This window comes from Pleurodeles waltl, chromosome 12, assembly GCF_031143425.1.
Source record: "Pleurodeles waltl isolate 20211129_DDA chromosome 12, aPleWal1.hap1.20221129, whole genome shotgun sequence".
Lineage (NCBI taxonomy): Eukaryota > Metazoa > Chordata > Amphibia > Caudata > Salamandridae > Pleurodeles > Pleurodeles waltl.
In genome coordinates, this window is record NC_090451.1 from 637349964 (window position 1) to 637372462 (window position 22499).

Below are 22499 nucleotides of genomic sequence, written 5' to 3' on the forward strand. Positions count from 1 at the left end.
TTTGGCGGCAAGGCTGGAGGGAACAAAGAAAGCAACAAGGAGGAGTCACTAGCCAGTCAGGACAGCCCCTAAGGTGTCCTGAGCTGAGGTGACTAACTTTTAGGAATCCTCCATCTTGCAGATGGAGGATTCCCCCAATAGGGTTAGGATTGTGACCCCCTCCCCTTGGGAGGAGGCACAAAGAGGGTGTACCCACCCTCAGGGCTAGTAGCCATTGGCTACTAACCCCCCAGACCTAAACACGCCCTTAAATTTAGTATTTAAGGGCTACCCTGAACCCTAGAAAATGAGATTCCTGCAACAACAAGAAGAAGGACTGCCTAGCTGAAAATCCCTGCAGAGGAAGACCAGAAGACAACAACTGCCTTGGCTCCAGAAACTCACCGGCCTGTCTCCTGCCTTCCAAAGAACTCTGCTCCAGCGACGCCTTCCAAAGGGACCAGCGACCTCTGACTCCTCTGAGGACTGCCCTGCTTCGACGACAAGAAACTCCCGAGGACAGCGGACCCGCTCCAAAAAGACTGCAACTTTGTTTCAAGAAGCAGCTTTAAAAAACCCTGCAACTCCCCGCAAGAAGCGTGAGACTTGCAACACTGCACCCGGCGACCCCGACTCGGCTGGTGGAGAACCAACACCTCAGGGAGGACCCCCGGACTACTCTACGACTGTGAGTACCAAAACCTGTCCCCCCTGAGCCCCCACAGCGCCGCCTGCAGAGGGAATCCCGAGGCTTCCCCTGACCGCGACTCTCTGAAACCTAAGTCCCGATGCCTGGAAAAGACCCCGCACCCGCAGCCCCCAGGACCTGAAGGACCGGACTTTCACTGCAGAAGTGACCCCCAGGAGTCCCTCTCCCTTGCCCAAGTGGAGGTTTCCCCGAGGAAGCCCCCACTTGCCTGCCTGCAGCGCTGAAGAGATCCCTTGATCTCTCATTGACTTCCATTGCGAACCAGACGCTTGTTCTAACACTGCACCCGGCCGCCCCCGCGCCGCTGAGGGTGAAATCTCTGTGTGGGCTTGTGTCCCCCCCGGTGCCCTACAAAACCCCCCTGGTCTGCCCTCCGAAGACGCGGGTACTTACCTGCAAGCAGACCGGAACCGGGGCACCCCCTTCTCTCCATTGAAGCCTATGCGTTTTGGGCACCACTTTGAACTCTGCACCTGACCGGCCCTGACCTGCTGGTGTGGTAACTTTGGGGTTGCTCTGAACCCCCAACGGTGGGCTACCTTGGACCAAGAACTGAACCCTGTAAGTGTCTTACTTACCTGGTAAAACTAACAAAAACTTACCTCCCCCAGGAACGGTGAAAATTGCACTGTGTCCACTTTTTAAATAGCTATTTGTGAATAACTTGAAAAGTATACATGCAATTGAAATGATTCAAAGTTCCTAATGTACTTACCTGCAATACCTTTCAAACAAGATATTACATGTTAAATTTGAACCTGTGGTTCTTAAAATAAACTAAGAAAAGATATTTTTCTATAACAAAACCTATTGGCTGGATTTGTGTCCGAGTGTGTGTACCTCATTTATTGTCTAGGTGTATGTACAACAAATGCTTAACACTACTCCTTGGATAAGCCTACTGCTCGACCACACTACCACAAAATAGAGCATTAGTATTATCTCTTTTTACCACTATTTTACCTCTAAGGGGAACCCTTGGACTCTGTGCATGCTATTCCTTACTTTGAAATAGCACATACAGAGCCAACTTCCTACACCTACATACTAAAAAAAAAAAAAAAATGCCTAAAGTAGATTTAACTTCCATTTTCCTAGCTAGAAACTTATGACATCAAGAGGATTAGGACTGCACATAATGGACCGCCCTGCCTGTGAGCAAATGTACACATTATTTAAAAAAAAATTGCAAACCATATTGTGGACAGTGCAACCTGGACAGATAGAGAAATTTGAACATACAGTAACAGCTTATTCATCTATACAGATACCAGGGACAATCTTTAAACTAAGCATTCATAGAATCCTTTATAACAAAGACTTGCATTTGATTGTGAAGTATTTTGTCAGAAAATTATGACTGCACCCTACTCCATACTTTACCTGGCAGTACTACTGTAGAGGTTGTTCTGCGATAAGCTCATCGGGGAACTTGCTGCAGGCAACGGTTCATACTCCTGAAGAACCGGCTCAGAACCAAACTGCAGTGCCCCAAACTGTAGGTTCAACCCTGAGATATCTGTTGAGCCAGGCATTTCCACAGCAAGAGCCGGTATCTGAAAGTAAATAAAGAATAATTATAGGTGGCTTGCACATTCCCTGTCAGGAAACCAAAGTACGGCAAACTATCATAAAATGCTTAACTGATCTTTTGTTTTGAGCATTTCAGGTTTATCAGCTCTCACCAATTCCTAATGCATGAACGCTGCCGGCTCAGCCTTGGAGACGCATCCTGCTATCAGCAAAGATATTTTCAAAGTTATGAATCTAAGACAGATGCGAGGATTATGAACTAAAGCCAAAAAAACTTCAGTCTACACTAACTTCTTAGATATTGTACACATTGTTTTGCTGTAACATAACTTGGCATAAAACAGACGTTTCATGCCCATTTTGCTAAGAAATTCAGCAAGGGTGTTAGACTCATCAACTGGTGGCGACAACCAGATTCTCAGAGTCTACCAGAGCTCAGTCCCACTTTGGCAAGGGTATAATCTAAACAAAGGAGACACGGAAAGGAGGAAAATCCAAGGAAATAATACAGCCCTTTACTTGCAGGATTGGACAAGGAGTAGTCTTTTTGACCTTGTCCCTCCCATTCCTGAGAAATTTGTTTAGAAAGCTCAGACCCAGGATAGTCACTGAGCCACACACCTTCCCAGGCAAATTAGTTATATGAAGTAACAAATCTCGACATCTTAGAACTCCCTTCACATGCAAGAATGGAAACATAACAAAAACAAAAAAAAAGTATTTGTGTGGAAAGGAGCGTGTTGAAGAAAAATTGAACTTGAGGGGGAAGATGAGCACTGGATGTCTGGTGGCTGAAGCGTTCCAGTCTACTACAGCTCTGGTGAAATTTCTCAATAGGAGAAACAAAGACCCTTTGATATAGCATAGCTTGCCATTAAGCACTCTAAGGACCTATTTGGTTATTTGCCAGAGATGCTGTAGGAAGCTTCCCTCTTTCTGGCATGGTTACCCCCACTTTTTGCCTGATGCCAGTGTGTTTAGACTGTTTTCAATGGGATCCTGCTAATCTGGACCCCAGTGATTGTGCTTTCTTCCCCCAGATTTGGTTGCTTTGGAACTCTATACCCCAAAATTGGCATACTGCTGTATCCCTGTAAGTCCCAGGTGACTCCCTTGGGCTGAAGCATATTATGCCACCAAAGGAAGCCCATGCAAACTATGTCTGCAAGCCTGCTGTTTGCAGCCTGCGTGAAATGGTGCATGCACCCTTTCACTACTGGTCACTACACCAGGTCACTTTACATCACCCCTATGGTAGGCCCTTTCACCCCAAAAGGCAGGGTGCAGGTCCCTGTGTGGGGACCCCCGCATGAACAGCGATGCCCCTGTAAACTCCAGTTCCAATTCCCTGGACTTCTTAAATGCAGAAGAAGCCATATTATCTATGAACTGCCCACTGGTCCAGCTACATAATGGTAACTCCGAACCTGGGCATGTTTGGTATCAAACATGTCAGAATCATCATGTTATCCCTGAACCCAGGGCATTGGGTATCCAGGGGATTCCCCCACGGGCTGCAGTATGTATTATGCCACCCAAGGGGAACCCATGCAAAGTGTTCTGCAGGCCTGCAATCATTGCAGCCTACATTAAAGGGTGCATGCACCCTTTTTCACCATAGGTCACTGCACTACGTCATTGTAAGTCACCCCTAGTGCAGTTCCTCCTAGCCCAGAAAGCAGGATGCAAGTATCTCTGTCTGAGGGCACACCTGCACTAGCAGAGGTTCGCCCACAAAATCCAGTCCCATTTTACACATGTACTGGACAGGGGTCACTATGTCCAGCTACATAATGGTAACTCCGAACCCAGGCATGTTTAGTATCAAACATATCAGAATCATACCCCAATACTCTTCCAGTATGATTCCATACACTCTGGGGGTCCCTTCAAGGACCCCCCAGCATTGCTCCTACCAGCCTTCTATGGTTTTCTGGGCAGCCCAAGCTGCTGCCACCCCTCAAAGGTTTCTTCTGTCCTGTTGCTTAAACAGCTCAAGCCCAGGAAGGTAGAACAAAGGACTTCCTTGTGGTGGGTGGGGGAGGGGGGGGGGGGGGGGGGGGTAGAGGTGGAGGGTAACGCCCTCTCCCTTTGGAAATAGGTGTTACATGGCTAGGCAGCGGTAGCCTCCCCAAGCCCCTAGTATGCTTTGAAGGGCACATTTGGTGCCCTCTATGCATAAACCAGTCTACACCACTTCAGGGACCCACAATCCCTGCACTGCCACGAAACTTGACAATGGAAAGGGGAGTGACATCTCCCCTGTCCATTACCACCCCAAGTGCCCAGAGCTCCTCCAGAGGGTCCCTGGGTTCTGCCATCTTGAATCCAATGTTGGCAGGGGCCTCTGGGAGCATCGGACTGGCCAGGTCAGTCAGGTGACGTCAGCCACCTCCTGCTAGGTGGTCACCGGGATAGGTGACCAGATCCCCTCATTTCGGGGATAGTTTCTCTCCTTTGTGGGTCCTCAGATTAGGCTTGCAGCATTCCAGCAGGACTCCTCTGCAACCTTAATGCGACTTTCAGCCACTGGAACCACGCGTCTGGACCATCAATGAACCGACAATCTGTATCAAGGAGGAAGACTGCTTGCAAAATTGTATCCACTGTGTAGGAAGTTGGCTCTGTATGCACTATTTCAAAGTAAGGAATAGTATGCACAGAGTCCAAGGGTTCCCCTTAGAGGTAAGAGAGTGGCAAAAAGAGATAATACTAATGCTCTATTTTGTGGTAGTGTGGTCGAGCAGTAGGCTTATCAAAGGAGTAGTGTTAAGCATTTGTTGTACATACACAGGCAATAAATGAGGAACACACACTCAAAGACAAATTCTAGGCCAATTGGTTTTTCTATAGAAAAGGAAAATGTCACTTACCCAGTGTACATCTGTTCGTGGCATTAGTCGCTGCAGATTCACATGCTGTGCATAGTCCGCCGTCTGGTGTTGGGTCGGAGTGTTACAAGTTGTTTTTCTTCGAAGAAGTCTTTTCGAGTCACAAGACAGAGGGACTCCTCCTACTTTGGTTCCATTGCTCATGGGCGTCGACTCCATGTTAGATTGTTTTCCCCGCAGAGGGTGAGGTAGGAGTTGTGTATGTTAGTAATAGTGCCCATGCAATGGAATGACTAAGTATGTACAATCTTTTTCGGGGCCGAAACCTCTCGGCGTCGATCTTCTTCGGTGCCGCTGTCTCGGCGTCGAGCCGTGTCCACACCGGCATCTCGGTGTCGAGGCTTGTCTCCAGCACTTTCTCGGTCCCGAGAAGGCTGCGTGCCGGTGTCTCGACCGGAGTCGGACGATCTCGGCACTGTTTGGGCCTTTTTCGGTGCCGACGGTCGGTCACCGAATTTATGGGTGGAGCCATGGCCTGATGGCAGTGGCGTCCCCTGGGCCTTGTAAATTTTCCTCTGTGTGGTTTTCGACGTCCTACTCACGGGTTGTGTATCGTCGAATCCTTCGGAGTCCGATTCTTGGATCGAGAAGGTACCTTCCTCTTCCTGCTCCTCGAACTCTCGGTGGGCTGTCGGCGCGGACGCCATCTGAAGTCTTCTGGCTCGACGGTCTCGGAGTGTCTTTCGGGACCGGAACGCACGACAGGCCTCACAGGTGTCTTCACTGTGCTCAGGTGACAGGCACAGGTTACAGACCAAGTGTTGGTCTGTATAGGGGTATTTATTGTGGCATTTGGGGCAGAAACGGAACGGGGTCCGTTCCATCGGCGTTCTTCAGCACGCGGTCGGGCCGACCAGGCCCCGACGGGGGATCGAAAAACTACCCCGAAGGGCACCGGAGCTCTTCGATCTTCGATGCGGTGTTGAATCTAAGTACGCCGAACGCAACAATACCGACGAAAATCTTCCGAAATTAGCTAATTTTCCGTTCTGAAACTCGGAGCGACAGGAACACGTCCGAACCCGATGGCGGAAAAAAAACAATCGAAGATGGAGTCGACGCCCATGCGCAATGGAGACAAAAGGAGGAGTCACTCGGTCCCGTGACTCGAAAGACTTCTTCGAAGAAAAACAACTTGTAACACTCCGGCCCAACACCAGATGGCGAGCTATTGCAAAACATGCGTATCTACAGCGACAGATGCCATCTAACATATTTACAAATGTACAAATGTTGAAGATTACTTCCAAACGGCTACAGGCTCCCGGGGAGGCGGGTGGGCGCATGTGAATCTGCAGCGACTAATGCCACGAACAGATGTACACTGGGTAAGAGACATTTTCCGTTTGGTGGCATGTGTAGCTGCAGATACACATGCTGTGCATAGACTAGTAAGCAGTTATCTCCCCAAAAGCGGTGGTTCAGCCTGTAGGAGTGGAAGTAGTTTGAAATAAAGTTCTTAGTACAGCTTGACCTACTGTGGCTTGTTGTGCAGATAACACGTCTACACAGTAGTGGTTAGTAAATGTGTGAGGCGTAGACCATGTTGCTGCCTTACATATTTCGTTCATCGGAATATTTCCTAGAAAGGCCATGGTAGCACCTTTCTTTCTGGCTGAGTGTGCCTTTGGTGTAATAGGCAGCTGTCTCTTTGCTTTAAGATAGCAGGTTTGGATGCACCTAACTATCCATCTAGCTATACCTTGTTTTGATATTGGATTTCCTGTATGAGGTTTTTGAAATGCAATAAATAGTTGTTTTGTTTTCCTAATTAGTTTTGTTCTGTCAATGTAGTACATTAGTGCTCTTTTGATGTCTAATGTATGTAGTGCTCTTTCAGCTATTGAGTCTGGCTGTGGAAAGAACACTGGCAATTCTACTGTTTGATTTAAGTGGAACGGTGAGATGACCTTTGGTAAGAATTTTGGGTTGGTTCTTAGAACTACCTTATTTTTGTGTATTTGAATAAATGGTTCTTGTATAGTAAATGCCTGAATTTCACTTACTCTTCTTAGAGATGTAATGGCAATGAGAAATGCAACTTTCCACGTTAAGTATTGCATTTCACAAGAATGCATGGGTTCGAAAGGTGGACCCATGAGCCTTGTCAAGACAATGTTGAGGTTCCATGAAGGAACAGGTGGTGTCCTTGGTGGTATTATTCTCTTTAGGCCCTCCATAAACGCTTTAATGACCGGTATTCTAAATAGGGAAGTTGAATGAGTAATCTGCAGGTAAGCAGATATTGCTGCGAGATGTATTTTTATGGAATTGAAAGCTAGATTTGATTTTTGTAGATTTAGTAAATATCCTACTACATCTTTTGGAGATGCATGCAATGGTTGGACTTGATTATTATGGCAGTAACAAACAAATCTTTTCCATTTACTTGCATAGCAGTGTCTAGTGGATGGCCTTCTAGCTTGTCTTATGACCTCCATACATTCTTGTGTGAGGTTCAAGTGTCCAAATTCTAGGATTTCAGGAGCCAAATTGCTAGATTCAGCGATGCTGGGTTTGGATGCCTGATCTGTTGTTTGTGTTGTGTTAACAGATCTGGCCTGTTGGGTAGTTTGACATGAGGTACTACTGACAGGTCTAGTAGTGTGGTATACCAAGGTTGTCTTGCCCATGTTGGTGCTATTAGTATGAGTTTGAGTTTGTTTTGACTCAATCTGTTTACTAGATATGGAAGGAGAGGGAGAGGGGGAAAAGCGTACGCAAATATCCCTGACCAATTCATCCATAGAGCATTGCCTTGAGATTGCCGGTGTGGGTACCTGGATGCGAAGTTTTGGCATTTTGCGTTTTCTTTTGTTGCAAATAGATCTATTTGAGGTGTTCCCCAAATTTGGAAGTAAGTGTTCAGGATTTGGGGGTGAATTTCCCATTCGTGGACCGGTTGGTGATCCCGAGAGAGATTGTCTGCTAGCTGGTTCTGGATCCCTGGAATAAACTGTGCTATTAGGCGAATGTGGTTGTGAATTGCCCAATGCCATATTTTTTGTGTGAGGAGAAACAACTGTGTCGAGTGTGTTCCCCCCTGTTTGTTTAAATAATACATTGTCATCATGTTGTCTGTTTTGACAAGAATGTATTTGTGGGTTATCATTGGTTGGAATGCTTTCAACGCTAGAAATACTGCTAACAATTCTAGGTGATTTATATGAAACTTTCTTTGATGTACGTCCCATTGGCCTTGGATGCTGTGTTGATTGAGGTGTGCTCCCCACCCTGTCATGGAAGCATCTGTTGTTATCACGTATTGTGGCACTGGGTCTTGGAAAGGCCGCCCTTTGTTTAAATTTATACTGTTCCACCATAGAAGCGAGATGTATGTTTGGCGGTCTATCAGCACCAGATCTAGAAGGTGACCCTGTGCATGTGACCATTGTGATGCTAGGCACTGTTGTAAGGGCCGCATGTGCAATCTTGCGTTTGGGACAATGGCTATGCATGAGGACATCATGCCTAGGAGTTTTAATATCATTTTTGCGTGTATCTTTTGTGTTGGATACATAGCTTGTATCACCTTGTGAAAATTTTGAACCCTTTGTGGACTTGGAGTGGCTATCCCTTTTGTTGTGTTGATTGTCGCTCCTAAGTATTACTGTGTTTGACACGGCAAAAGGTGTGACTTTGCATAGTTGATGGAGAAACCCAGTTTGAAAAGGGTTTGTATAACATAATCTGTGTGGTGTAAACACTTTGTTAGCGAGTTGGCTTTGATTAACCAATCGTCTAGGTACGGGAACACGTGTATTTGCTGCCTCCTGATATGTGCAGCTACTACTGCTAGACATTTTGTAAAGACTCTTGGTGCTGTCGTTATTCCGAACGGCAACACTTTGAATTGGTAATGTATTCCTTCGAATATGAACCTTAGGTATTTCCTGTGCGAGGGATGTATCGGTATATGGAAATACGCGTCTTTTAGATCTAACGTTGTCATGTAGTCTTGCTGTTTCAGTAGTGGTATTACGTCTTGTAACGTGACCATGTGAAAGTGGTCTGATTTGATGTAGGTGTTTAGTGTTCTGAGATCCAATATTGGTCTCAGACTTTTGTCCTTTTTCAGTATTAGAAAGTACAGTGAGTAAACTCCTGTGTTCTTTTGTGTTTTTGGTACTAATTCTATTGCGTCTTTTTGCAGTAATGCTTGAACTTCTAGTCCTAGAAGGTCTAGATGCTGTTTGGACATCTTGTGTTTTTTCGGTGGAATGTTTGGAGGGAGTTGGAGAAATTCTATGCAATAACCATGTTGGATAATTGCTAAGACCCAAGTGTCTGTTGTTATCTCCTCCCAAGATTTGTAGAACTGGCTTAGTCTTCCCCCCACTGGTGTTGTGTGAAGGGGTTGAGTGACTTGTGAGTCACTGCTTGTTTTGAGGGGTTTTGGGCCCTTGAAATTTTCCCCGGTTTATTGGGAATTGGCCCCCTCTGTATTGGCCCCGAAAGCCTCCCCTTTGATACTGTCCCTGGTAGGTAGACGGTGTTGTTTGTGAGGTGCTGGTTTGTGTGGCTTGACCTCGAAACCCTCCTCTGAAAGTAGTTTTGCGAAATGTGCCAAATGTGCCTCTGCCCTGCGGGGAATAGAGTGCGCACATGGCTTTAGCTGTGTCAGTGTCTTTCTTTAATTTTTCAATTGCAGTGTCCACTTCTGGTCCAAACAATTGTTGTTCATTGAACGGCATATTGAGCACTGCCTGCTGTATCTCAGGTTTGAAGCCGGATGTGCGCAGCCATGCGTGCCTCCTTATCGTTACAGCAGTATTTATACAGGGAGTGCAGAATTATTAGGCAAGTTGTATTTTTGAGGATTCATTTTATTATTGAACAACCATGTTCTCAATGAACCCAAAAAACTCATTAATATCAAAGCTGAATATTTTTGGAAGTAGTTTTTAGTTTGTTTTTAGTTTTAGCTATGTTAGGGGGATATCTGTGTGTGCAGGTGACTATTACTGTGCATAATTATTAGGCAACTTAACAAAAAAAATATATATACCCATTTCAATTATTTATTATTACCAGTGAAACCAATATAACATCTCAACATTCACAAATATACATTTCTGACATTCAAAAACAAAACAAAAACAAATCAGTGACCAATATAGCCACCTTTCTTTGCAAGGACACTCAAAAGCCTGCCATCCATGGATTCTGTCAGCGTTTTGATCTGTTCACCATCAACATTGCGTGCAGCAGCAACCACAGCCTCCCAGACACTGTTCAGAGAGGTGTACTGTTTTCCCTCCTTGTAAATCTCACATTTGATGATGGACCACAGGCTCTCAATGGGGTTCAGATCAGGTGAACAAGGAGGCCATGTCATTAGATTTCCTTCTTTTATACCCTTTCTTGCCAGCCACGCTGTGGAGTACTTGGACGCGTGTGATGGAGCATTGTCCTGCATGAAAACCATGTTTTTCTTGAAGGATGCAGACTTCTTCCTGTACCACTGCTTGAAGAAGGTGTCTTCCAGGAACTGGCAGTAGGACTGGGAGTTGAGCTTGACTCCATCCTCAACCCGAAAAGGCCCCACAAGCTCATCTTTGATGATACCAGCCCAAACCAGTACTCCACCTCCACCTTGCTGGCGTCTGAGTCGGACTGGAGCTCTATGCCCTTTACCAATCCAGCCATGGGCCGATCCATCTGGCCCATCAAGACTCACTCTCATTTCATCAGTCCATAAAACCTTAGAAAAATCAGTCTTGAGATATTTCTTGGCCCAGTCTTGACGTTTCAGCTGGTGTGTCTTGTTCAGTGGTGGTCGTCTTTCAGCCTTTCTTACCTTGGCCATGTCTCTGAGTATTGCACACCTTGAGCTTTTGGGCACTCCAGTGGTGTTGCAGCTCTGAAATATGGCCAAACTGGTGGCAAGTGGCATCGTGGCAGCTGCACGCTTGACTTTTCTCAGTTCATGGGCAGTTATTTTGCGCCTTGGTTTTTCCACACGCTTCTTGCGACCCTGTTGACTATTTTGAATGAAACGCTTGATTGTTCGATGATCACGCTTCAGAAGCTTTGCAATTTTAAGAGTGCTGCATCCCTCTGCAAGATCTCACTATTTTTGACTTTTCTGAGCCTGTCAAGTCCTTCTTTTGACCCATTTTGCCAAAGGAAAGGAAGTTGCCTAATAATTATGCACACCTGATATAGGGTGTTGATGTCATTAGACCACACCCCTTCTCATTACAGAGATGCACATCACCTAATATGCTTAATTGGTAGTAGGCTTTCGAGCCTATACAGCTTGGAGTAAGACAACATGCATAAAGAGGATGATGTGGTCAAAATACTCATTTGCCTAATAATTCTGCACTCCCTGTAGTTCTTGCAGCTGTATCTGCTGCATCCATAGAAGAACGGATTTGGTTGTTGGATATGTTTTGTCCCTCTTCAACCACTTGTTTTGCCCGTTTTTGGAATTCTTTGGGGAGGTGCTCGATGAGATGCTGCATCTCGTCCCAATGGGCTCTGTCATATCGCGCTAGGAGTGCCTGCGAGTTGGCGATGCGCCACTGATTTGCAGCTTGTACTGCAACCCTTTTCCCGGCTGCATCAAACTTTCGGCTCTCCTTGTCTGGAGGTGGTGCGTCGCCTGATGTGTGCGAGTTGGCTCTTTTACGAGCTGCTCCTACGACAACTGAATCTGGTGTCAGTTGTGATGTAATAAAAGCAGGGTCTGTGGGTGGTGCCTTGTATTTCTTCTCCACCCTTGGGGTTATTGGCTCTGCTTTTAACTGGCTCCTTAAAGATTTGTTTAGCGTGCCTTAGCATTCCAGGGAGCATAGGAAGGCTTTGATAATTGCTATGGGTGGAGGACAGGGTGTTAAAAAGGAAGTCATCCTCGATAGGCTCTGAATGTAGCGATACGTAATGAAACTCTGCTGTCCTAGCTACCACCTGAGCATATGCTGTACTGTCCTCAGGTGGTGAGGGCTTAGTAGGGTACGACTCAGGGCTATTGTCCGATACTGGGGCGTCATAGAGATCCCATGCATCCTGGTCATCTTGGCTCATGGTGGTATGAGCTGGTGATTGAGACAGAGTCTGTGCCGGTGATATAGGAGTTGCCGGTGGAGTTACCTTCTTCACCACTTTTGCTTGTGGTGTTTTTTCTTGTTGGTGGAAATCTAGTTTCCTTTTTCTTCTGATTGGGGGAAGGGTGCTGATCTTCCCTGTACCACTTTGTATAAAGATCCGCTTTTGCGTGTGATCTACAGCTGTTTGTAATTCCTCCTCAAACCTGTGTTTTTGAAGTTGGGAGGACAGTGATTGTTCCTCCGAGTAGGAACTGGCTTTCAGTTCGGTTGCTGGGCGTTTTGGCACCGAAACCGTGTCTTTTGTTGTTTTCGGCTCCGAAGAGATTTTCCTCTTTTTCGGTGTCGTACCTTCTTGGCGTCGACCATCTTCGGTGCCGCTATCCCTGTGCCAAGCAACTTTGGTGCCGCTGTCTCGGTGTCGACCCTTTTCTGCAGCAGTATCTCGGTCCAGAGATTGCTGCGTGCCTGTGTCTCGACCTGAGTCGGACGATCTCGGCACCAGCTCGCCCTTTTTCGGTGCCGATGGGCGGTCACCTACTTTATGGGTTGAGCCATGGCCTGTCGGCAGTGGCGTCCCCTGGGCTTTGTCTGTTTTTCTGTGTGATGCTTGTTTCGACGTCTTACTCACGGTTTCTTCGACGTCGAATTCTTCGGAATCGGATTCGTGGATGGAGAATGTTTCTTCTTCTCCCTCTTCCTCGAACCGTTGTTGTCCTGTTGGCGTGGATGCCATCTGCAACCTTCTGGCTCTTCGATCTCGGAGCGTTTTTCTCGACCGAAACGCTCGACAGGCCTCACACGTTTCTTCTTTGTGCTCGGGTGACAGGCACAAGTTACAGACCAAATGTTGGTCTGTATAGGGATATTTACTGTGGCATTTAGGACAGAATCGGAACGGGGTCCGTTCCATCAGTCTCGATGTTGCACGCGGTCGGGCCGACCAGGCCCCGACGGGGGATCGAAATTACCCCGAAGGGCTACCGGAGCTCTTCAACATTCGGTGTCGATTCCTATCTAACCCGATACCGAACGAAACAATACCGACTAATTTTCCGTTGATTCTGACTAACTTTCCGACCCGAAACACAGAGCGAAAAGGAACACGTCCGAACCCGATGGCGGAAAAAAACCAATCTAACATGGAGTCGACGCCCATGCGCAATGGAACCAAAGTAGGAGGAGTCCCTCGGTCTCGTGACTCGAAAAGTCTTCTTCGAAGAAAAACAACTTGTAACACTCCGACCCAACACCAGACGGCGGACTATGCACAGCATGTGTATCTGCAGCTACACATGCCACCGAACATATATTTTCTTACTTTATTTTAAGAACCACAGGTTCAAATTTTATATGTAATATCTCAATTAAAAGGTATTGCAGGTAAGTACTTTAGGAACTTTGAATAATCACAATAGCATATATACTTTTCAAATAAAACACATATAGCTATTTTAAAACTAGACAGTGCAATTTTCACAGTTCCTAGGGGAGGTAAGTAATTGTTAGTTCTTGAAGGTAAGTAAATCACCCACGGGGTTCAAGTTTGGGTCCAAGGTAGCCCACCGTTGGGGGTTCAGAGCAACCCCAAAGTTACCACACCAGCAGCTCAGGTGCAGAGTTCAAAGTGGTGCCCAAAACGCATAGGCTTCAATGGAGAAGGGGGTGCCCCGGTTCCAGTCTGCCAGCAGGTAAGTACCTGCGTCTTCGGAGGGCAGACCAGGGGGGTTTTGTAGGGCACCGGGGGGGGACACAAGTTAACACAGAAAGTGCACCCTCAGCAGCACGGGGGCAGCCGGGTGCAGTGTGCAAACACACGTCGGGTTTTCAATTGGAATCAATGGGAGACCAAGGGGTCTCTTCAGCGATGCAGGCAGGCAAGGGGGGGGCTCCTCGGGGTAGCCACCACCTCAGCAAGGGAGAGGGCCTCCTGGGGGTCACTCCTGCACTGGAGTTCCAATCTTTCAGATTCTGGGGGCTGCGGTGCAGTCTTTTCCAGGCGTCGGGATCTGGGAGTCAGGCAGTCGCGGTCAGGGGGAGCCTCGGGATTCCCTCTGCAGGCGTGGCTGTGGGGGCTCAGGGGGGGGCAACTCTGGCTACTCACGGTCTCGTAGTTGCCGGGGAGTCCTCCCTGAAGTGTTTGTTCTCCACAAGTCGAGCAGGGGGCGTCTGGAGCAGAGTAGCAAGTCTCACGCTTCCGGCGGGAAACGCAGTTGTTTTAGAGTTGCTCCTTTGAAACAAAGTTGCAGTCTTGGGTGAACAGGGCCGTTGTCCTCAGGAGTTTCTTGGTCTTTCTAAAGCAGGGCAGTCCTCTGAGGATTCAGAGGTCGCTGGTCCTGGGGAAAGCGTCGCTGGAGCAGTGTCTTTAGAAGTGGGGAGACAGGCTGGTAGAGCTGGGGCCAAAGCAGTTGGTGTCTCCGTCTTCTCTGCAGGGTTTTTCAGCTTAGCAGTCCTCTCCTTAGGTTGCAGGAATCTGAGTTCCTAGGTTCAGGGGAGCCCCTAAATACAGAATTTAGGGGTGTGTTTAGGTCTGGGAGGGCAGTAGCCAATGGCTACTAGCCCTGAGGGTGGCTACACCCTCTTTGTGCCTCCTACCAAGAGAGGGGGTCACATTCCTATCCCTATTGGGGGAATCCTCCATCTGCAAGATGGAGGATTTCTAAAAGTCAGAGTCACCTCAGCTCAGGTTGCCTTAGGGGCTGTCCTGACTGGCCAGTGACTCCTCCTGGTTTTTCTCATTATCACCTCCCACCTTGCCGCCAAAAGTGGGGCCGTGGCCGGATGGGGCGGGCAACTCCACTAGCTGGAATGCCCTGTGGTGCTGTAACAAAGGGGGTGAGCCTTTGAGGCTCACCGCCAGGTGTTACAGTTCCTGCAAGGGGGAGGTGATAGCATCTCCACCCAGTGCAGGCTTTGTTACTAGCCACAGAGTGACAAAGGCACTCTCCCCATATGGCCAGCAACATGTCTCGAGTGTGGCAGGCTGCTAAAACCAGTCAGCCTACACGGGTAGTTGGTTAAGGTTTCAGGGGGCACCTCTAAGGTGCCCTCTGGGGTGTATGTTACAATAAAATGTACACTGGCATCAGTGTGCATTTATTGTGCTGAGAAGTTTGATACCAAACTTCCCAGTTTTCAGTGTAGCCATTATGGTGCTGTGGAGTTTGTGTAGGGCAGACTCCCAGACCATATACTCTTATGGCTACGCTGCACTTACAATGTCTAAGGTTTGGCTTAGACACTGTAGGGGCACAGTGCTCATGCACTTGTGCCCTCACCTATGGTATAGTGCACCCTGCCTTAGGGCTGTAAGGCCTGCTAGAGGGGTGACTTATCTATACTGCATAGGCAGTGTGAGGTTGGCATGGCACCCTGAGGGGAGTGCCATGTCGACTTACTCGTTTTGTCCTCACCAGCACACACAAGCTGGCAAGCAGTGTGTCTGTGCTGAGTGAGGGGTCCCCAGGGTGGCATAAGATATGCTGCAGCCCTTAGAGACCTTCCCTGGCATCAGGGCCCTTGGTACCAGGGACTTACCTGGATGCCAGGGTGTGCCAATTGTGAAAACAAAAGTACAGGTTAGGGAAAGAACACTGGTGCTGGGGCCTGGTTAGCAGGCCTCAGCACACTTTCACATCAAAACTTAGCATCAGCAAAGGCAAAAAGTCAGGGGGTAACCATGCCAAGGAGGCATTTCCTTACATTTGTGCTCCCCCCCTATTGTCACTATTGTCTATTTGCTTGCTTTCACACTGTTTTCTATCACTTTCTATGCCTAATGATGATTAACAGTGTACATATTTAGTATTACCTCCTATTGGAGGGTTGCCTCTAGTACTTTTTGGTGTTGTGTCACTAAAATAAAGTACCTTTATTTTTGTAACACAACCTTTTCTTTCTTGAGTGTAAGTGATGTGTGACTATAGTGGTATTGCATGCGCTTTCCAAGTCTCCTAGATAAGCCTATGGCTGCTCATCCACAGCTACTTCTAGAGAGCCTGGCTTCTAGACACTGCCTACACTTCACTTAGAGGGGATACCTGGACCTGGTATAAGGTGTAAGTACCTTGGGTACCCACCACACACAAGGCCAACTTCCTACAAGAAGCAACCTCCTCCTTGGCTTCCAAACATTGACTCTTTAGGAGGAAGGCTGACAGACATGAAGTACTAGCATTGTGCGCAAATGATGCTACTAGGCTTCAAGATGAAGGATGCCTGGAAAGATAAATTGGGTCAGATGAGTACAGTTACGTTTTTGGATACAGCCCACAGTCCCGTAGAGCTAGGAAATTAGGGGTTAACTGTTTGGTAGCAAGAGATTTTACCTACTGGATTGGATAAAGGACTGGAACAGGTACTTATTTTTTCACCTTCTGCATGACCTCGATGCGGTTTGAGGTTGACGAATACACCTTTTGTTGTGTAGTGGGTGTGAGGTCTTCTTTCGAACACTTGGGATGGTTACATCGTAAGTATACTTCAGAAAGGGCAAACATTATTTTATGCTTAGCCTTCAGCTCGTGAGGCCCAGGAATTGTTGAGTCATGGAAGAAACCATGTACAGACATTAGTGGGGTCGATTACATTTATTCGCAACAGAGCTTATTAGGACTTTAAGGTTAAAGATTTCGCCCAAAACAGACAACAGCAAAACATCTAAATCTAAAACAGATTATCCATTGGAAAAAAAAAAACGAAAAAAAAAAAAACACAAAGAGTGAAGCTTCACGGGGTCTGGATCCGGATACTTCAAGGGGTGATGAAGTGATGTCATCAGGACAAGCGCTGCCATTTATGGACTGCTTAATGTCACTTTCAGACTTGAGGCTTCACTGGAGACACTTACGGGCCAGCCAAGGGAGACCAATACATTTCTCTGGATTCTGGACATCTGGGGTATGTTTTGTAAAAGGATGAATTTGCAGGACCCAACATCTACCACAATATAATTATCAGAGAAGTACGTCAGGCAACAGCTCCATCATCAAAAACCATGAGGCATGTATTTTCATGTAAATGAAAACTATCAAAAGCCAAAATACAAGCTGCAGCGCCCCTTATTTGTGGCAGATGTGAACTATATTCTGATGGAAGCAGTCCTGTCTGTGCGCAACAGTGTAGAATTCCCAAATAAAGCAGCTAATGCCCCGAAAAGAGATGGATTCCATTTTTTCAAAAAAGTAGGGTTACCAAACAGAGCACAGCACAATAAAAACTGAGTACAGGTTCTGTGACCAAGCAGCATTAGGCTACAGCCCAGCAGATGACTGAGAGCCCCCAGCTAATGTTCCATTTTCTTTTGCATACACTGTCCCCCTTTCCAGATTATGGAGAGAATCAGGAATGGTCTACTGGTATGCCAGAAAATTGCCCGAATCTCGATTTTTAACTGTGTGACTTTTGACTGATTTAGACAGTGCCTATAACACAGGAAATGCAGAGGCAACATGTAACCCTCATTTGATTGGGGTCATGACCCCCCCCCCCACCCCCAAACACCCCATATGCAAATGTAGCAACATTGGCTCTATCTATATTGCAGAAGGAGCCGCCCAAGCATCTATGCCCCCTCTAACACTACAGTGCTCTGGAAGTGCAAACAAGAAGCATTTAACTGTTGCACCCCAGAGCACTGTACACAATATGGACCAAAGGGCCTCCCTCACCCAGCATAATAATATTCATTGCCGGTTTGAGGGAATGGGGATTACTAAAGTCCCTTAAAGGATAGGTTTTGATTACTCTACAGATATTGTCTGCTGGTCTTGAGAGGAGTAGGACATGCATATTCTGTACCTTTGAAGTTAAGGATGCTTTCTTCTTCTGTTGCTTTAATTTTTGCAAAGCTGGCTGAGGACTAGATGACTGATTGTCCGAAGACCCAGGAGACATCTGTGGCACCATACTGGATTTAGTTTGCAGAGGTGAAGCAGGCGGTGCAGGCACATTGGATGCTGAAGACACCACAGACTGCTTGTCCTGAAGGAAAACCTCCATCATCGATGTGGGAGTGAAAGCCTGACGCTTGGTGAATGGACCTTGTATTGTTGATTCAGTCGGGCTCTTCAAATCTGGGAGATAAGCCAGAACATTTAATGCAATGGGGCTAATACTATTCCCGTAATCTCCCCAGAATGAAGGCATATGGTTTAAAACTGGCAATTTAGACTTGGTTGCTTCCCAGTCTTACTGAAGTGGTGTCCCCCTAAAATCCCTCAGCCACCTCTAGGTTAAGACCAGAATGAATCTCAACTTGAAATGTCATCTTCCACATCTTTAGCCTTAAAACATTTGTTTAAGATTGAAACTAACGTGCTACATAAAAAGGGTGAAGCTTAAATAAATGGGGAACTATACATGCCCGTGTTATGTGCATGGTTATTGGATTCTGTGACATGCCTTTAGTTAACAAGTTCACATTTATTTGAAAGAAATGAATATGCTATCTAATCCTTCCAAAATTAACCCAGAGTACTCCTGGGACACTTGTCTATACCCACGAAAACAAACCAAGGTTATCAAGTGTTTGGTGAAGGGGGTTGAGGGGTTGTTTCTGAACATTATCCAATACAACTCCACACCAAAACCCATCGAGAAGTACTGCTTTATGGCTTGCTTCCAAAAGACCATTAATTTGAAAAACGTAGGCTCAATTCACGTGGATATAGGCAGCAGGAGGAGCAACAAACATTGGACCTGGTAACTACTTGCTATCGCCGAGGTTAGATGGCTGCTTCTAATGGCATGTGCCCAAATCAAAGAAATGAAAAAACCCACTGCTGAGAGCAGTTGAAGAGTCTGAATTTTTCGAGTTAAAGATGTTTTCAGGACACTTGGGGAGGTAAACCTGGCAGTCTCAAAGCCATACATGAAGATGGCTAACTGCAGACGCACAAAGAAACAAGGGAACTCTACACCATCAAACGATAATCCCAAAAAGACTGCTTGCTTACTGTACTGCACCAGCGAAGAAGATTGAGGGGCAGGGGCCAGATCCCAGGACGATCCAGTGTTTCCACCTCCAGCCTGTGAGTGCTGAGCTGCTAGCTGAGCAAAGGCCTGTGCTGTCTTGAACTGTTCCAGGAACTGGGACCCAGTTGTGCTTCCACCCTTGGCTTCCCCGACGTCACCAAATCCTTTCCCAAGAAGGCTTACCTAAAAGGTGTTATAAAAAGTGTATTTTTTATTTTTAAAACAAAGTAAAGAGTTGCTAGGAGGTTAGGCACTGAAAAACAAAGGTAAATGATTTGTTTTGATGTGGGGTCCTGGGACACTCACGGTTACATGACAGTACTACATGTGGCTTTTGTGTTGTACCACTGGTGTCAAGGCAGATTACTAGCACACTGCAACTGGACGGCCAAATTACCCCTTTAAACTACAAAACCAGCACCTTCATCAACGATTCTTTGCTACAATGCAATACAAAAATGCACCAAAAGACATGCAGACATTTCATTGTACGCTTTTATTTGTATACATTAAATCAGGAAATCACAGAAGAAATACACAAACAAGTACACACCAAATAAATACTTGCATTACATAAGATTTTGAAAATGTATATTGAAAAAAATGCACACAAAAAAAATTGCAGCATGTACATTTCTATTACATCTTGGCAACTTACTTTTCAATGTTTGGTTTTATTTCATAAAGTTTAATCCTCAGGTCAGATTCTACATTTCCCAAGCGATTTTGATACTTACTTTTAGGTACCTAAGATCGGAGTACGCTTTTTCAAATAAATATGTTGTGGGGAAATATAGAAAGCTGGCGTGGTGTTTGGTGAGCACCTATGATTTTCACAGTTCCTAGGGGGGAGTAAGAGTTTGTTAGTTCTTGCAGGTAAGTAAACCACCTACGGGGTTCAAGTTTGGGTCCAAAGTAGCCCACCGTTGGGGGTTCAAGGCAACCCCAAAGTTACCACACCAGCAGCTCAGGGCCGGTCAGGTTCCGAGGTCAAAGTGGTGGCCAAAACGCATAGGCTTCAACGGAGAAGGGGGTGCCCCGGTTCCAGTCTGCCAGCAGGTAAGTACCCGCGTCTTCGGAGGGCAGACCAGGGGGGTTTTGTAGGGCACCGGGGGGGGACACAAGTTAGCACAGAAAGTACACCCTCAGCAGCACGTAGGCGGCCAGGTGCAGTGTGTAAAAACGCGTCGGGTTTCCAATAGAAATCAATGGGAGACCAAGGGGTCTCTTCAGCGATGCAGGCAGGGGGGGGGCTCCTCGGGGTAGCCACCACCAGGGCAAGGGAGAGGGGCTCCTGGGGGTCACTCCTGCACTGGAGTTCTGATCTTTCAGGTCCTGGGGGCGCAGAGTCTTTACCAGGCGTCGGGATCTGGGAAGCAGGCAGTCGCGGTCAGGGGGAGCCTCGGGATTCCCTCTGCAGGCGTCGCTGTGGGGGCAACTCTGGCTACTCACGGTCTCACAGTCGCAGGGGAGTCATCCCTGAAGTGTTGTTTCTCCACAAGTCGAGCCGGGGGCGTCGGGTGCAGAGTAGCAAGTCTCACGCTTCCGGCAGGAAACGCAGTTGTTTTAAAGTTGCTCCTTTGGAAACAAAGTTGCAGTCTTGGGTGAACAGGGCCGCTGTTCTCGGGAGTTTCTTGGTCCTTCTAGAGCAGGGCAGTCCTCTGAGGATTCAGAGGTCGCTGGTCCTGGGGAAAGCGTAGCTGGAGCAGTGTCTTTTAGAAGTGGGGAGACAGGCCGGTAGAGCTGGGGCCAAAGCAGTTGGTGTCTCAGTCTTCTCTGCAGGGTTTTTCAGCTTAGCAGTCTTATTAGGTTGCAGGTATCTAGTTTCCTAGGTTCTGGGGAGCCCCTAAATACAGAATTTAGGGGGGTGTTTAGGTCTGGGAGGGCAGTAGCCAATGGCTACTAGCCCTGAGGGTGGCTACACCCTCTTTGTGCCTCCTCCCTGAGGGGAGGGGGGCACATCCCTAATCCTATTGGGGGAATCCTCCATCTGCAAGATGGAGGATTTCTAAAAGTCAGAGTCACCTCAGCTCAGGACACCTTAGGTGCTGTCCTGACTGGCCAGTGACGACTCCTTGTTTTTCTCATTATCTCTCCTGGACTTGCCACCAAAAGTGGGGGCTGTGTCCAGGGGGCGGGCATCTCCACTAGCTGGAGTGCCATGGGGCATTGTAACACGAAGCCTGAGCCTTTCAGGCTCACTGCTAGGTGTTACAGTTCCTGCAGGGGGGAGGTGTGAAGCACCTCCACCCAGAGCAGGCTATTGTTTGTCCTCAGAGAGCACAAAGGCCCTCACCACATGGGGTCAGAAACTCGTCTCTCAGCAGCAGGCTGGCACAGACCAGTCAGTCCTGCACTGAACAATTGGGTAAAATACAGGGGGCATCTCTAAAATGCCCTCTGTGTGCACTTTTTAATGAATCCAACACTGGCATCAGTGTGGGTTTATTATTCTGAGAAGTTTGATCCCAAACTTCCCAGTTTTCAGTGTAGCCATTATTGAGCTGTGGAGTTCGTGCATGACAGACTCCCAGACCATATACTCTTATGGCTACTGTAAAGAAATGGCTCCCTGTTGCAGTTACCCCCCACTTTTTGCCTGATACTGATGCTGACTTGACTGAGAAGAGTGCTGGGACCCTGCTAACCAGGCCCCAGCACCAGTGTTCCTTCACCTAAAATGTACCATTGTATCCACAATTGGCACACCCTGGCATTCAGATAAGTCCCTTGTAACTGGTACTTCTAGTACCAAGGGCCCTGATGCCAAGGAAGGTCTCTAAGGGCTGCAGCATGTCTTATGCCACCCTGGAGACCTCTCACTCAGCACAGACACACTGCTTACAAGCCTGTGTGTGCTAGTGAGAACAAAATGAGTAAGTCGACATGGCACTCCCCTCAGGGTGCCATGCCAGCCTCTCACTGCCTATGCAGTATAGGTAAGACACCCCTCTAGCAGGCCTTACAGCCCTAAGGCAGGGTGCACTATACCATAGGTGAGGGTACCAGTGCATGAGCATGGTACCCCTACAGTGTCTAAACAAAACCTTAGACATTGTAAGTGCAGGGTAGCCATAAGAGTATATGGTCTGGGAGTCTGTCAAACACGAACTCCACAGCACCATAATGGCTACACTGAAAACTGGGAAGTTTGGTATCAAACTTCTCAGCACAATAAATGCACACTGATGCCAGTGTACATTTTATGGTAAAATACACCCCAGAGGGCACCTTAGAGGTGCCCCCTGAAACTTAACCGACTATCTGTGTAGGCTGACTAGTTCTAGCAGCCTGCCACAAACCGAGACATGTTGCTGGCCCCATGGGGAGAGTGCCTTTGTCACTCTGAGGCCAGTAACA

General features: G+C 47.3%; 1 protein-coding gene across 27 annotated transcripts in view; it reads right to left on the reverse strand.

Moving 5' to 3' along the window:
• The window catches only part of UBAP2L (ubiquitin associated protein 2 like), a 756258-nt gene that overhangs the window by 626321 nt on the left and 107438 nt on the right, over positions 1-22499 (reverse strand). For all 27 annotated transcript variants that reach the window (XR_011200006.1, XR_011200008.1, XR_011200009.1 and 24 more), the window contains 3 exons: positions 19121-19322; positions 17964-18238; positions 2072-2244 (listed from right to left, as the gene is read on the reverse strand). Coding sequence is in view for 22 of the 27 variants with exons in the window: in XM_069218134.1 (XP_069074235.1) it covers positions 2072-2244; positions 17964-18238; positions 19121-19322 (650 nt within the window). In the remaining 5 variants the exon portion in view is untranslated. The remainder of the gene's footprint in view (positions 1-2071; positions 2245-17963; positions 18239-19120; positions 19323-22499) is intronic.